This window comes from Seriola dumerili, unplaced genomic scaffold (assembly GCF_002260705.1).
Source record: "Seriola dumerili isolate Sdu_G_001 unplaced genomic scaffold, Sdu_1.0 BDQW01000025.1, whole genome shotgun sequence".
NCBI classification, from domain to species: Eukaryota; Metazoa; Chordata; class Actinopteri; order Carangiformes; family Carangidae; genus Seriola; species Seriola dumerili.
In genome coordinates this window covers 6,399,588-6,416,052 of record NW_019174280.1, presented here as the reverse complement: position 1 = coordinate 6,416,052, position 16,465 = coordinate 6,399,588, and the positions used below count along the sequence as shown (strand labels likewise).

The 16,465-nt window shown below is 41.7% G+C and overlaps 1 protein-coding gene across 1 annotated transcript in view; it reads left to right on the top strand.

Annotated features, from left to right (window-relative positions):
- LOC111236123 (neurexin-3b) overlaps window positions 1–16,465 on the top strand; it is a 281,111-nt gene that overhangs the window by 251,648 nt on the left and 12,998 nt on the right. Inside the window, exon 22 of the mRNA XM_022764739.1 lies at window positions 89–91. Coding sequence (XP_022620460.1) covers window positions 89–91 — 3 coding nt within the window. The remainder of the gene's footprint in view (window positions 1–88; window positions 92–16,465) is intronic.

Here is a 16,465-nt window from a genome sequence, read left to right as displayed (position 1 = left end):
ACTGCAGTGCAACACGCTTCTTTGTTTTTCTCGCAGAGAGTTAGATTAAATATTGCCCTCATATCTGTCAGTATGTAACTAAAGACAGCAGGTGGTTGGGTTAGCTTAGCTTCGCACAAAGACTGGACACAGGAGAAAACAGCTAGCTTAGCTCTGGCCAAAGCTAACTCACAAACCAAAGTGTAAAAATGACATTTTGCTATTTTACAGGGAATTATGTGCTGACTAAGCTAAGCTAACTTTAGCATCCATGTTAAATACACTGTGTACTTCTCAGAGTGTGGTGTAGTGTGGCGTTCAGTTGGATTTTTTCTGGCGGGAGATTTGTATACTTAAGACATCAGCTCTCTGAGTTGTGTGGAACACAGCTATCTGTGGGCTAAATGTTTTGTTTTGTTGATAATCAGATTTAGAATGTGACAAAGTGAAATGTCAAAACAAGAAAAAAAAAGAAAAACCTCTTTCCACTCCTCCAGTATTATGTGTGTTTTTGTGGCTGAGCGTGGGTGGATTGTAGCCGTGCTGCTTTTTTCCCTGCTAAATCACTCAAGGTCAGAATACTGTATTTCTCATTCTATCGAGGATTGAAGTGCTGCTGTTCATTGAGGTGTGCAAATCCGGTATCACCACTGCTCTCTTTCTCTACATTTCCCTCTCTTTCTGTCTCTGTCTGTCTCTATCTGTCACTCACCCGGTCCAGCCTAACAAAGGCCCTTTTCCAATACGTCCTGAGTCCGAGCCAATGAATGTTACTGCCGTGCCAAGAAAGTAATCACACGGAGCAGTTCTTTGACACCCAGAGGACAAATTGAACCATTCGTTGTTCATATTAAAGCAATAACTCTCCCTCACGGGTGAGACAGGGTTGGGGGGAAGAGGTTGGTTGGTGGACGACAAGCAGGGACCACTGTTATCAGCCACTTCACCTCGACAGCAGTTTGCCTGGTGTGCAGTGATGATGGCCTTTTATGTCAGCGTTGACACTTGTATGTCTCTATCAGTGCAGGTGTGGGGAGGCCAGAGTCAGAGCCACTAAGTACCCTGTGATTTGGACAGAACTGACACAAAGAGACCTGGTGTCAAGCCGTCATGCATGGGGTTTGAAGGTCCTTAGCAAAAGTAACGCAGGCATATGTGGCATCAGTGATCTGTGATGATGATAATGACTGTGTTGAGATACATTACACCGCCGTCGCCGTATCAGATAAAAGGAAAAAAAAAACATGGCATCTCTGGGAAAATGGCATTTAGTGTCACAGGCTATTAATATCAAAGGAAGTCAATAAAGTTCTGCGTACGATGAAATGCTTTTATATGAAGCACTCTCCTTTTCAAGGTGAAATGATGAAGTGATACCCCTTTTGTCAATACCCGGGATGCGGCTGTTAGATGCATGCAAGGTGACGCGCTTTGGTAACTTAGCAATAAAAATTTTGATTTTAGAAGACTAACTTTTCACTTCACTTTTGTGTTGCTTCTGAGATGGTGCCTTGTTCATTCTTCTTCCACAGGCCCCCCTCGCAGTGTCTGCCTTTATTCACACTGCAGTGTCACAGAATTTCATTTGCCAAGGCCTTTAATTTTACAGTTCCCCAGTTGGCTGTCAAATACCGTGGTGTGAGAGGTAAAGAGAGGACCTGTACCAGTCTGGCAGATTTCTCCACCCCTCAGGGTAGGGGAGTAGAGGGAGTTGAGCTATCACTCGTGATGTATTGCAGTGCTGAAAGAGAGCTATAGGCATCTGACACAGTGTTTAAGGAGTAGGGTGTGTGTGTGTGTGCACGTGTAGACTAAAAAGTGTGTGTGTTTTGGTATCTTTTCGCACATCTATTTTTGGTCTACTTCACCAACACTAGCCTCTTTTTCGGAGGTGAGAAGTGGCGAATCCCTCGACATCTCAGGATCAACAGAAGGAAAGACAGGGGTGGGAAGTGGAGAGAACCAATCTCACGCTTAATTAATGATAGCTCCGCAGGGACGCACCGACACGACACACACGTTCCGTTTTCTTTTACTCTCCCCTTCGCTCTCCGTCTCTGTTTTACTTAGCCACTCTGGGTCAAGCGGTTGACCGGGGGAGTAAAGATTAGCATAGCATGTTATGTTTTCAAGGTTTCGCCTCAGTTCAACTCAAAGACTGAGAGTAAATTAAGTTCATTATTATTATTATTTTGAAAAATGTGCTGGGAATTTATTGAAAAAAACAAGTGCAATCTGATTTCAAAGATAACACAAATATCCAGCTTTTTTTTATGCGTGGGACCAGAGGATGATGAGCCTTAACAATCTGGCTTTTAAAAAACACTGGTTAACTACAGCTACAGTAGGTTTGTGTTTTTTAAAAAGTTTGCCCAGGTACATGTAAGGACAACATGACATTTGAAAGCATTAGGTAAATAAGTATTGTTATAACAAGACCATCATAACAAACAATAGCTTTTTTTGCTGTGCACCACCTCTAGTCCTGAAAACCTATTTTCCCAGTCTTCTATTTACTCTGATCAGTGTGATCTTACATGAACACAGTGTTTTCTGCCAAAACCAGAGTTTTTGTTACCTCACATAACAGGATATATATTTGTGTTTTTCTCAGCACTCTCTGTTCTCACTGATTTGAGGTGGGCGGGCTTCTATTGGAAAATCATGGTGTCACACACTTCAGTGCAACAATCGAAATTTGAATGAGAAGGTGATGGGAGATTGTGGGTTTATTAGGTCACTGTGAATCAAATTTAATCAAACTACACCCACACACTCTTGAGGAAATAGATTAATCTTAATAAATGACAACTAAATATGCCTTCAAACTTCGATTATGTCTTATTTTTAATATTAATGTCATACAGAAATACTAATACCAAGTTTTTAGGGGCTTTAGAATATGTATCTTAAAAATTCTGTTTAAAGTCAGAAGTCAGAAAATGTAAAATAATTACAACGGTTGTCCAGCTCAGCCGCAATCAGCCAAATGTGTCAGTCTCTTTACAGTAAGTGTTGAGAAGCGTTCAGTCAGCAAAGGTTCATCATCCATACAAAATATTTTGTAATCTGGTTTTCCATTAAATGAGGTCTGCCGTGATCTAAGAGTCACGGTCATAGCATTATTCTCAAAACCACTGCACCAGCAATTGTAAGGAGTTGCCACATCATATCCATTTCTTTATGAACGTTATAAATGGTCTGGGACCTGGCATTAGATATGTCAACAAGCTGCCTCCCCCTGAAGATCATGCCCACCGCCTACCCTCATTCTCGCTGTCAAAGCCTGCACATCTTTTGAAGATTCAACCTGAGTCATCATTCTGTGTTTCATCCACTTAGCAGCTGGAACATTTCTTTGATCATGTGCCTCAGAGGGGGGTGACTAATGCTAACCATGTTAGCTTCAGCTGCCTGCCCTCAACTCTTCCCCATACCCCGTATATAGCCGTGATAATTCATGCACACAGAAATGCTAACATAAGGGGAATGTAATTTTACTTGTTGCACTGCTATGAGATTTGCACACTGAATTTCTGCTCTTTAACATGCGTAAGTAAAACTGAGAAGTTCACTGTAAACAAATCTCACACTTCAAAAATCCCTTTACTCCTTTATATTCCATCATCATAAATATTATTAGCTTTTTATTGACTTGGCAAGACAAGCAAATAAGGTCTAGAAGAGGAGTAATGCAGCGGTCAATATATATAAACAAGAATAATTGAATAAATATTGTCCCATTATAAATCTGTTTACTTAATTTAGTCTCACACGGACCCCTGACTGATTCAAGACTCAAGACCTTTATTTGTCGCATGCAACACAGTACCGGTGCAGTAAGATGTTTTTCCCTGATAGTCTCCAGCTGTGCAAACAAATAAAATAGAAATATGCAACTGGAACAAAATGTGCAACCAGAAACGTGCAAATGAATAACTCAAATACTGTATCTAAATGTGTGTAAGCAATAAATTAAATAGAAATAAATAAATAACCAAGACTTTCTGACAGAGTGATATTCCTCAGAGTATTGTTATGGGTAAAGAGAGAGCAAGAGAACACTGAACCCTAGCAGCGTTGTCTGTTTAACAGTCTGATTGCGTGCGAGTGTTTCAGTGCGAGCTTTCATGCTGCAGAGTTGTCTGCCTGACTTCAGCAGCTTTAACAGTTTATTACTGGGGTGACTGGAGTCCCTGGAGACCCTGAGAGCCCTGACCAGACACCGCCTGGTGTAGATGTCTTGAAGGGCGGGGAGTGTAGTTCCAATGGTGTGCTCAGCTAAGCGCAAAACCCTCTGCAGTGATTTCTGCTCCTGGACAGAGCAGCTCCCATACCAGGCAGTCTCAATGGCTCCAGAGTAAAACGTCTTCGGGATGTGAGGGGGCGAGGGGAGTTTGAACTTTCTGAACTGCCTGAGGTGGTAAAGTCTTTGCTGGGCTTTACCCGTTGCTGTGTTCATGTGTGTGGTCCATGTCAAGTCCTCTGTGATGTCGACTCAAAGTTACTTGAAGCTGCTCACCCTCTCAACAGGAGTCTTGTTTACACTGGGGGGGGGGTTGTAGTTCCTCTGTTGAGCCCTCCTGAAATCCACAACCATGTCTTTGGTCTTGCTGATGTTCAGACGTAGGTGGTTGGCAAAGCACCAGGTGGTCTCCTTCATCCAGGTAGAAGCTGTTATCATTCCCTGACACCCCATCCCCCACCCCCACTACCACTGTTTCTTCCACAAACTTCACAATGGAGTTGGAGCTGTGCTCGGCTGTGCAGTCTTGGGTGTAGAGCGCGTACAGCGGTAGGCTAAGAACACAACCGTGGGGGGCCCCTGAACAAACCCCTGGGATGCTCTTGACACCCCTTGGGGGCCTGGCTGCAACGACCTGCTCTCTCTCTGAAAGAATAAACAGTCTAACATAAGTTCTCCAGTGTTTGTAAGTGTTTGTGTTGAAATTTAAATGGCTTGACAATTAATTTGGAAGTTACGCAACGCAATTAAATTTTTTTAGTTGCTTGCAGCATGAAAAGCCATTAAGGAGGATGATAAAGGGCAACTCCACCAATTTTGCCCATCAAAGTCTATAAATCTTGTCCTACTACAAAAAAAACATTACATTGTGAAAAAAACATTACATGAAGCCTTTTGTGGCTCCAGAAGAAGCTGCATAAAATCAGATAAATTGCCTAGAGTGATGTCACTTGAGTCAGCATCAGTTGGATCTGAAGACTACAAGTTTGATGATGAAAAAGTTAGACAGATATGAGCTTACAAGAATTTAGACTGCTACTAGCACAACACACCCAAATCTCAGACAGAACTGTCATCTGTCAAGTTGCATTTTGGGTAATGTTGGTGCCAGGCTTTAAAAAGGAAGAAGAATGTGTGGGATGAAAAAGACGATATCTCTGGTTCTGCTGCATCAGTTTTAATAATTTGGTAACTGTCTTTTGTGAGTTTGAAAGTACTAAGGAAGTGCAACGCTTAATCAGTGTAGTGTAACAACAATTAAAGTCAGGAAAAAGCTTTTTGTGAAGCAAATGTATGCTGCTAGATAGCTTTGAGTGCTGGCCGCCAAAGTTCCTCAAGGCAAATTCATGTTGATTATCAGTCCAAGTGATAGACTTCATTCACGGACGGGGAAAAATCACAATAAACTAAAACAGGTAGAGCTTGTTAAGTGGCTACCTAAGCTTTCAGCTCTGCAGAATTCTGGTTGATCCAAAGAACGGATTTTACGGTTGCCAGTTTGATGTGGATAGTCATTTTGGGAATGCTCATTTATGCAAGGGTCTCGTGGGAGATCAGCGTCTCTCGTTCTCAATTAACTCGCGCTGCTGGCCTGAGATGTTTGGGAACAATTAGGACGGGAGGCTGCAATCTAGAGTACCGTGGGGGAAAACAGCTGAAGGAGAGACACTGAAAGTGATTTGCATGGCTGCCGTGTTAAAGAAATTGCTTGCGTCCATCATCTTCAACTGGTCTGGTGCTCAGGAGACGGGAAAATGAGAGGTAAATTGTTTGTAGTTTAATTGGGCTTTTTTTTTTCTGCTGAGAAGCTGGAAATAATGCCATAACTATGCGCTTGGATACACTTTTCCATGATGACAATAATATTACATTGAATTGAGACGGATTCCTCTTTGGCACAGTGTGATTTCTGTATTTTCAGATCATTTTCAAGGTGATTCTGATAGATAGTATGAAGTGGAGAGTTAGAGGAGAGTTTAGAGAGTCAGGGCAACATGCAGCAAAGGTCATAAACCAGAATCCTATCACACTGTTGCTAGATAAGGTTTTGTACACTATGCTACCACAGTTCCCACTCTCCTTCCTCTTTTTTTTTTTCTTCGCACTGTTTTCCTCGACTCCTCTATTTTACTCTGTCTATCTGAAGTACGTCAGGGATGTTGCTTAACGCCTGGGGATATATGATAATCACTGATTTATTCTCTCTTCAAGAGGCAGTGAGGAAAGCGCTGTGCAGCATGCTGTGTGGCTCCATGTGGTAGTCTGCTAGATGATGTTTGATGAGTGTGTTCATTTGTGTGTTCATCTGCTCCTATTGTGTAAGCACACAGGTGTGCGTGAACACGAGTGTGTGTAGGCGGGTGCGCTCCACTTCTCCACCTGCTGTCAGTCGTCTTTTCTTTTCATTTAGTTGGTCTCTGTGATCGCCTTCCCTCACAACCAGCCCCCAGACCTGCCTGTAATTGTGTAAAGGTCAAACTAGTAGACAGCTATTCCTCGGGATGTTTTCTGTATTCACTCCTTCCCTTCTTTTTTCTTTCATCGTTGGTATCCCTTTTTTCTACCTGTTTTTCTGGCTGCCCCCGCCAGACACCCCAGCTCCCAGTGAATTGTGGCAGAGGAATGCTGGAGGTCCGCTAGTTGCTCAGTAGGTCCAATTAGCAGACAGCAGACTGACGGGGACCCTGCTGGTGTGAGTGGCTCATTAGAAGGATAGACACACACACATCCATGCACACATTTTGCACTAGCATCTATTCATCTTTTTTCCCACACACCTGCATACATGCACGACCAATTTGAGCTACCGTAGCTTGCATAAATTTGCACACACACATACACACTCAAAAATCAGTCAGCCCTGTTGCTGCCACAATGTCAGAACAGAACAGAAGCACAGTATCAGGATTTTCAGTGTGTGCTGCCAAACAGTCCCCCCCCACCCACCCTCAACATGACAAACTCATTCCAGCACTGTCATGGATTGTCTGTCTTCTCAGTCGCCTGAGTGTGTATGCAACGTTGTGATTCCCTTTATGAATTTTTCATGTCACTTGGCGTGCAAGAGAATATGTATATAGAGCTATTTCCATTAGACTTCTCTGTGTGAACGTGTTTGTAGATGTTTGCAATTTCATGTCTGTAGATTATGTGTTCCTTTGTGTGTCTGTGTGTGTGTGTGTGTGTGTGTGTGTGTGTGTGTGTGTGTGGGTGAGTGTTTGTTAGTGTGTGTGTATGCTCAGGAGCAGTTTGCCTCTCAGTGAGTGAGAACCAGCAGCTAGCTCCAGGGGTTTTGAACCACAGGGGTCTCTGTAATGGATGTCCCCCATGCCTCACAACACAGCTTATATAGATCCTGCGGGAATGTGTATGTGTAAACCTGCTGTCTTGTCAGCCGCCACTGCCACGGCGGGGCACTCACTCTCAAAGGGGCAAGCAAACAGCACACATCAGTTACACACAACAGTGCAGTCTGTTTCTGAACTGACCGGCAGGACATCAGAACATGCTCTGGGTGCTACACAGACTCACCTCACACTGTGCTGCCTCCAGAAATGGCTGACTGGTTATAAACAAGATACACATGCCCAACTAAAATCTCAAACTTACAACTGAAGCTACAGAGTGACACTGCCAGCCACTAAACACTGATAGTGTTTATGAAAACCAATTCCAACTATGCAATGCAATTAACTTCAACAGATCACTTTAGTCAAGAGAATTTAATGCCTTCTAATTATACAGCATATCTGTCCTTGAGTTTAACAGAACAACTGTGGATTAAAAAACATCCCAAATGTTATTCAGGGCCTTACATATCAAATCCAGATTCTCCGCCTTTCGGTACAGATGTCATCTATCCCCGAGCACATGCCAGTAGACTTACATGGATTATCAAAGTGGAACAGTCGGTATTAAATCCTGTGCCAAGCCATTTTTAAAAAAAGTTGCGAGGTTGCTGCGAGATCCCACACTCATGATGGTGTTTAATTAACTTTTTTCCAGCACAACGGTTCTGGGAACAAAACTGTTATAGAAGTTAAACTTCTATTGCCAGCATTTTTTCCTTAACACTTCAAGTTACTTTATATCAGACTTAGAAAGTTGCTGCTTTTCCTGGTGAAAAGCTAAAACTGTAGCAGTCAGTCACTCTCTCGCTCTCTCGCTCTCTCGCTCTCTCTCTTGGCACGCAAGACTATGCCAGCTGTTTCTCCTTGTTTATGGTTAGTTTACTTTTTTATGTTTTACATCAATATTCCAGCATTTTGGGAAATGTTCTTATTAAGGTTGCATGAGAAAATCAATATTAATATCATCTCTGTGTTTGACAGATGTAGCTCGGTGATCTTATAAGCCTAGCTTAACATAAAGTCTAAAAGTAGCAAGCCTAGCTGAGGCTAAGGAATGTTCCCAACTCCATAATTCTCATATTTTCATGTATTTAATTTATCGAAATGAGACAAAACCAAGAACATTTGCATAATTTTTCATTATTTTGTTTATAGCATTATAGAAATCATGTCCTCAACAAACAGCTAGCTTAAACGTTTGTAGCCCTGAATAAAACCCGCTTGACGCTAGCATGTGGTGGCCAGTAGCTTAATACCTAGCAAGACATGCGAATGAGACATTTTTGGAGATGCTGAAAGACATATCTCTGTTTTTATTTTATTTTTGTTGCGTTTGACAGATGCAAGCTGCTTTAGACTGTCAAGCTAGGCTAAACCTGTCACGGAGATATCTTTTATATTGAACGCAACACAGACATGAAAAACGGTAACTTCAGGTGTGTTTGAGGCCGCGCTCACAGAACTGGTGACTTACTCCACAGTGGGGGGCAATGAATCTCTGCCGACTGCTGTACTGTGAATATATTTGCTGCCAGCCTCTGATATGCACTTGGAGCGTGTGAATTTATGTCTGTATGTGGGAGAGAAAGAGGAAGACTTTTGCGGGGGTATTCAGGGATCTATATGTGCGTTACTGTATCTGTGTGTGTACAGAATACACCATGTGCCTCCTAGAGTCAATAGGACTTAATTAAATATGTATCACACAGACACAGCCTTTGATGTTTCACAGCAATAATGTCTTCTGTTTCATTGCTCAGCTGAGCTGTTAGCAAGGCCCAGTAATGTTTCTCTTTTGTGTCCCCAGAGAGTTGGTGCAAACCTGTTGCTCTTAATAGCAATGAGTGAAGAATAATTGTGAGGATTCGTGTGTCTGTGTGTGTTCATAGGAAGTCATCCCTACTTGTGTAAGCATGCGAAGGTACTGTGGGAGGGCTCAGACGTGCGGGATTTAAATAAAAAAAAAAATCATTTCTCTGTTGGTTAGTGATTACGTTTCAACTTTCATCTTCTAAAAAGAGAGTAAATCGAATGCTTAATTTGGTTTGTGCTCATTAGGAACTGAACCCAAATGGGACCTCTGGCTAATTTGGGAAATGTAAAGCTGCCAGCATCAGCCATTACATAACGCCTACATTGATTTGGTATTACAGCCTTGAAGTCATAATAGTCTTTGACTGTGAGAAATATAGCAATATTGAAATGGATTGAAAGGGAGCTCAAAATGTAGTCCGCAAGGAGAAGGTGCAGGGTCCGATTGCAGCTACTTGTTTCAGACTTCACACATTCTGAATAGAAAGCCAATAGCTCTCCCAATTGAACATATCGTCTTACTTATTGATTGTATTGTTGCAATTAGTGAGGTCAACTCAGGTCTATTTATGAAGCCCTTTGACTCAAAAGCAAGTCCCAAACAACAGTGCAAACACAAGCCTCCCTAGATTTAGCTAATCAAAAACAATTCAGTTACTCATTGTTATAACAAGATACCATTTGAACAAAATTGTTTTAGATGTATTAAGTTTCATTGGTGTTTTGAATTGGAAGAAAAGCACAATTTATTTTTGAAAAGCTTGGATTAAGTGAGTCTAACAAACTGATCCAGAATGAAATTGTTTTTTCAGACTCATTCGAGCCTTGTTAACATATGTATATTCATGACTATAAAACAGATCCCACAGATCACATCACTTCACACTGAAGACAGATGTTAGATGATTTTCACACAGAGCAGCTAACATCAGACATACTGATTAATATGAATAATAAAGTAATGTAGCAAAAACAGACCTAAACGCTGTTGTAAAAAAAAAACTGTGAGAAAGTTTGGCAGCATTTTTAAAGTCCAAAGGTGAGCACAGAATCTGATACAAGTGTTACTGTTTGCTCCTCTGTTAAATGAGCGTGTTCTTGTAACCATATCATCTCGGAGACTTAGAATACAGAAAATTAATTGGCAACAATTTTGGCATTTGATTTCATAATCAAAAAATGCCAAACATTCACTGGTTCTGGCATGTAATATGTGACGATCTGAGTTTTGTTTTTGTTTTTTTGCTTTTTGCTTTTTATTTAAGTTGTCTATGATGTGATTGATCTATGACTTTTTGGACAAAACAAGCTAATTAACACATCAACTTGGGCACTGGGAAGTTGTAAATTGACTTTTTCTCTATTTCACGACATTTTACAGTAAAAAAGTTGTTGCTGCGTCTCAAATCGGGTGGCATCGTGTGTGAATTCTGACAAGGCAATGTTGTCCCAAATTAGATTATGCCATTGTGCACTTGAAACTTGATAATGACCATTTTATTTTCCTGTGTCATGCGACATGAAAGTTATGCCACCATTGGCACCAACGATGTCTGCTCCCACCTTGGTCGCCATCTGAAAATACATTGCCGGTTTTTCCCATTCTGCTACGTAGCCAAGATGGCGACCGTTGAAGCTCAGAAGTAAATTTTTTGACCATTTTGAGTGCGCCATAAGAGCACTTGAGTAGCATCTTGTTCTACTTGTCAATGTGAATGTGAGACCAGGCTAACCTGCTTTATGAATCAACATATTGTGGAAAAAAAAGCTTAATTTACTAAAGTAATCCTGCTTCAACTGGTAATCTTGCTTGCTTTGCTGGTCTTCAAACAGGAAGACTCTTACCTTATTTTCATTTAGAGGACCAGTCTCAGCCAGTGTCTTGTGATCCTCCAGGAAAATGGAGCCCTTTCCATTTCCCTTCCCTCCCCAGTGCTCTCATCTTCTCTCTGCGTCTTCTTTGGTCACGGCTTTCAGGGCAGCTCACCACCACATCCACATGAATTCCTCACTTCCTCTTTGAAGGGAGAACCACAAACGGTAACACATACCTTAACTCAGAGCTGTAATCGCTGCTCCAATTTCACCTGAGGACGTCATGGACTTGCATAGAGAGAAAAAAATTTCCCTCCATCTCTTGTCTGCTCACCTCACATGTCACTCTCTTCCTATCTCTGTCCATTTGACCACCTCATTTTTTCAGTTATTCTGTCTGTGTGTGTACATACATGTTTGTGTGTGAGTGTTTGTCACAGGTTTTCCCTGATGACCTTGTACACTGCAGCAGGGGGGTGATTAAGGATCAGGGCCAAAGACCATTTCCTTTTCCATGGGAAGATGAATGACCCTGTTTGAAAGTGGCTGCCTATGGCCTCAGGGCAATTAGAGTTTGCTGTGAGCCAGCAACCCTCACTGCTCTGTGTGCAAAGGCAGGTCCTTGAGAAAAAGAGAAATACTGGCACCTAACCCATTCTGCTGAAACCAACACCACGGTGATAGTGAACAAATTAAATGCATTTTCTTTTTCTTTTTTTTCTTTTTTCTTTTTTCCTTTCCAGCTGTTTCCCTCCTGCTCTGTTCACCCAATTCTCCCGCCCCCTTTCAATTTCTCCATAAACCTGGAAAGAAAAAAATGTGCTGACTACAGGAGGCTAGTAAGAAAGGCCCGCTGAGGGTGCTCATTCGCAATATCAATATTTGATCTTGGAAATCATTTAGCATGTGGCTTACAAGGTCCTACATGTTGATTCTGCTGCTCATTTTGTTGTAATTTATCCACTACATTGACAGAGAAGGTTAACAGCAGGACTTCTAGCCTTTTTGCACTGCTTGTGTTCGCTTGCATCTTTCAATAATATGGTTACTAATGAAGATTAAACGTCTAGATCAAATGTTTTATTAGACTCACCTCTGTGTGTTATTTTTAACACAAATCTCTGCTGCCATTTCCACCCGCCACCTTTTCATCCCTCCGATTTTTTTCTGATAAAGCATCTTATCTGTCACAGAGCAGGGAGCATGAGCAAAAAGAGTTGTGGCAGCCTATTGATAGGGATATGGCCCAGCGCCATTGATTCCCCTTGTAATACAAGCCTTTCCCTTGTCGGCCTGTCAAAGCCCGGATCAGACATGATAACGCACACATCAGACAGCCGTCAATAGAAAGGCGAAGCTTCCGCCATGGAGATGACTATCTTATTTTGGTACGAGGGCTGGTGGAGTGGAGGAATGGTAAGTAGCGAGATAGCGAGAAAGCGGAGATGGGAGTGGGAGTCAGTCTGACCCCTGATTTCTGTCACTTTCTGGACCATTTCTCAACCTGGAAAATAGTCTGCTGTATGTATCCCCGTCTAACGTGTGACAAAATATTTCCAAGGTGACCAAGGAGCACCTTGGGCAAGAGGAAGTTGCTTTGAATTGTGTGTCTTTGATTTGCCCTTGCCTCTGCGTCGTCACTTTGATCTCTGAACATGCAACCATATTGGATATCCATGGCAACTGACTGCCAGGATAAGGCGCTTGAGGATAATTGATTTGTTTGGGGTTTATTCCCATCAGTGCTAAAAAAAAAATAAAAAAAAATAAAAAAGCTTTAGCCATTGGGCACTGTGGCATTGTAAATAAACCAAATTGGGTTTGATAGCAGGGCTGTAATGTGGATCTATAATCTTGTGTCTCCTCCTTTATTCTCAAAAGGCTTTGTTTCTCAGTGTCCTTCACCCTCTGGGCACAAAGACATGTGAAGGTCATTAGTTATGATAAGACCACGGTTTGTTCAGGAGCAACCTCCAGTGCCCTCCCTGATAATATGACTCAGTGTACTGTACTTAAGCATGTGATTCCCCCCTCACCTCTGGAAGACACAGCACTGTTCACGCTCATATTTCATGTCCTGTTTGTAACCCAGAGGCCATGGCTGCATTTTAGCCTTTACACTGCTTTTACTGACCCAGGGGAAAACTATAGACAGTGGTCGAGTACATTATGTCTTTCTTTCCCCCGCCGAGCACAAGCTGTTTCTTTGATGTGACCGATCAAATCACCGTCATGCTCAGCAGAATATTCAACTGCAGACAGAGCCGCAGATGCTGCAGCTGCTCTTGTTATCGTCCATGTATTTGAAGAGTTTCACTGCAAGTCGAAACAATTGCTGTTATATCCGTATGATCTTCAGATGATGGCCGTCAGCACATTATTAAATTATGGTCTGTTTTAAGACATAGTTGTCAAGGTTGCTCATTAGTTGTTGAAATTAAAACAATTCTGGAAAAATAAAGAAAAGACATTATTACAAATCTTACAGATAGTATTGTTTATTTAGGGCCTATTTATTATTAACAGAGTGATGTGCTTCCTTTTCTGTCGCAGACACCGACCTGTTGTTAGTAGAGTTTCAGAGAGACGCCTGAGAGACAAGATGGTTTTTGGTTCTTAAAACCACAAATATATCTTCTTATGGATTAACACAGATAAAACACAGGGAAAGTGTAAAAATGTGACCATATCCTTTAAAAAATGAAACAAAGCATTTTTAATTCAGATCTGACAGTTATTAAAAAAAATGTTTTTCTTTCCACACTGCTCCATCCATCTGCAAATTGTTGTCAAATTTCTTTGCATAATAAATTATAAATCTCCTCTGGACGGGCATCTCTTCTTTCTTCTGTGATGAAAAAGTTTTTTTTTAATAAGTGTTGTTTCCCAAGCTTCAAGTTTATTGTTAATCAATCTTGCAGCCTCTTTGTTCACTCTGAGGTCAGGCCTGACTGGTGATGTAGCATACACTCCATTCACTGGCTGAGGTAATTGCAGCTTCGCCTGTTAATGGTCTCTGCATTGCTGCTGGCTGATTCACAGTAGTCAGTCCAGAATTTCTGATTAAACACCAGAGAGGCTTTGTCGAGGCTGAGACCGCCCAGCACCCATGCACGTTCTCCCTTTTGTTTGTGTCAATGCCGTCAGCTGTGAAACTAAAAGCTGTGTATTTTGAGAGTTGTCTCCCAAGGAGGCTGTCTATCTTCATCGATCGCCAGTGTGATCCTTTTAGTTGATGTGCTGAAGTGGTCAGAGGTAAATGCTGTTTTAATGAAGTCTGGCTATTGATCTCGCTCTGGTGTTTGTTTGTGGAGTTAGGAATTTGAGTATCTCTCAAAAGCAGGGTAATCAGGATAATCAGGCATGATGCACATAGCCTGTGAGTTTTTATGTCCTCAAATCATCGTGTATGATACGCATTCTTTACACACAGCACACACACACACACACACACACACACACACGCACACACACACACACACGCACACACACACACACACGCACACACACACACACACACACACACACACACAACAAACCGTCCTGTAAATCCTACCACCCAGCCTCTCTTCAAATGACGATGAGAATGTTTGTTGAGAATAATTACACCAAAAAAGAAATCACTTTGCTGCCAAAATATATCCCACTCTATGTTATGGAGATTTAGACAGAGAATTGGATTTCCCCAGCTGTGAAATCAGTTTTTGTAGTCCCGCTGGCCAACCGCATCATTATGCTTTACCCCGCTGTAGGCTCCCATCACTGCACAAATGCAGCCTATGCCTTTTCCGCTCCATGAGCTCCCTTTGCATTTACAACATCTAGCCTCATGCCATATGTTATTATCGACATCTCTGGTCAACTGAGAGAAGACTGTGAGCTCTGTGTGTCACTTCATTGGTTCTGCATTAGCCCAAATGCGGAAAAATGGCACCCTAAGCCCCTCGTGAGAAGCACTTCAATCTGAACCATTGTGACGGGCAGAGATACATCATGTGTTTATGAAAGTGAATCAGGCGCACATCTAGCGAATCTACAAATGTCATATATCACACTTCAAAAGCCCTCTTCAATTTCTCTGAGTGGAATCAAAGTTGCTTAGATGAGAGGGTTTCTTACTCCGAGTCTGTAGATGATTTTCAATGAAATGGAAAGTGAATACATTGGAGTGTGTCCTTCTACCATTTGCATGCAACCTCTACAATGCATGAGCTGAGGCAGGCAGTCCTCTGCTTTAGTGTGGATAGGTTCGAAGATGAAGTGCTTAATGATTTTCTCCTTGCAGGAGTTCTGCAATGCTGTGCAGGGCTTTGGCCTCTGTGTGCCGACAAGTCAAGAGAGCACAGAGATTATAAGCATTTGTGATGAGGCTTCCGTCTGGGCTAAAAGCCCATGCTATTTGACTGTCAATTGCTTTAATTAGTTTGACACACCTACTTTGACCCAGTTACAGCAACGTCAGTCCTACTTGAACTTTTACTAAGGCTTTGTTCAGATATGAAAATTTGGGGATATTTATCATCCCAATAATAAATAATCAACAGGACAGGACGCATAGGATACGCCTCCAACTAAACCTGAGTCAGTTCTAACATCCTAACATCAAAATAATTGAAAGTAATCAATAATTTACAAGCTAGGGAGACGCCCCAACAATATACACTTTTATATGATTAATATAAAATCAGGTGCATCCATTTTCAAAATGAATTTCATTTATTAAGTGATGGGTGGTGATTTAGTAAGTAAGTGAAGAAAAGAAAAGAAATAAAAATCACAAAGTGCTTTACATCATAAAAAGTACAAAAGTTCAAGACGAAGAAACAGGACAATAAAAAGCAATACAATGGGCTATTTGAGCTCATTTGATGAGGCTGTGGGGGCACTTCAGACAGAAAAGCCAGGGAGCCACTGCCCTAATAAATATTCTCATCATTTATTAGATAGAATATAGAATCCTCATGCCTGTCTTCAGCCTACAACCTGACAGGGCCCAGGCATAGCGAAAGCACAATGTTAGGTTATGAATGTGACAAAAATTCCCCTTTGTCGTGAATCGCTGCACTGAGACTGATGGTCTGATGATTGTTGTGGTTTTCCAAGGGTTTTCTCCTCTTGTGCCCATCGCCATGGAGGGAATGTGTATAAAATGAACGAAAGCTCACATTTAGACGGATTTGACGTGAGGAGAATCTCATCTTCAACTTAAATATGTTTCATTACACACTTTCATGGTTTATGCAGTTGATTTGATTTTCTTTAT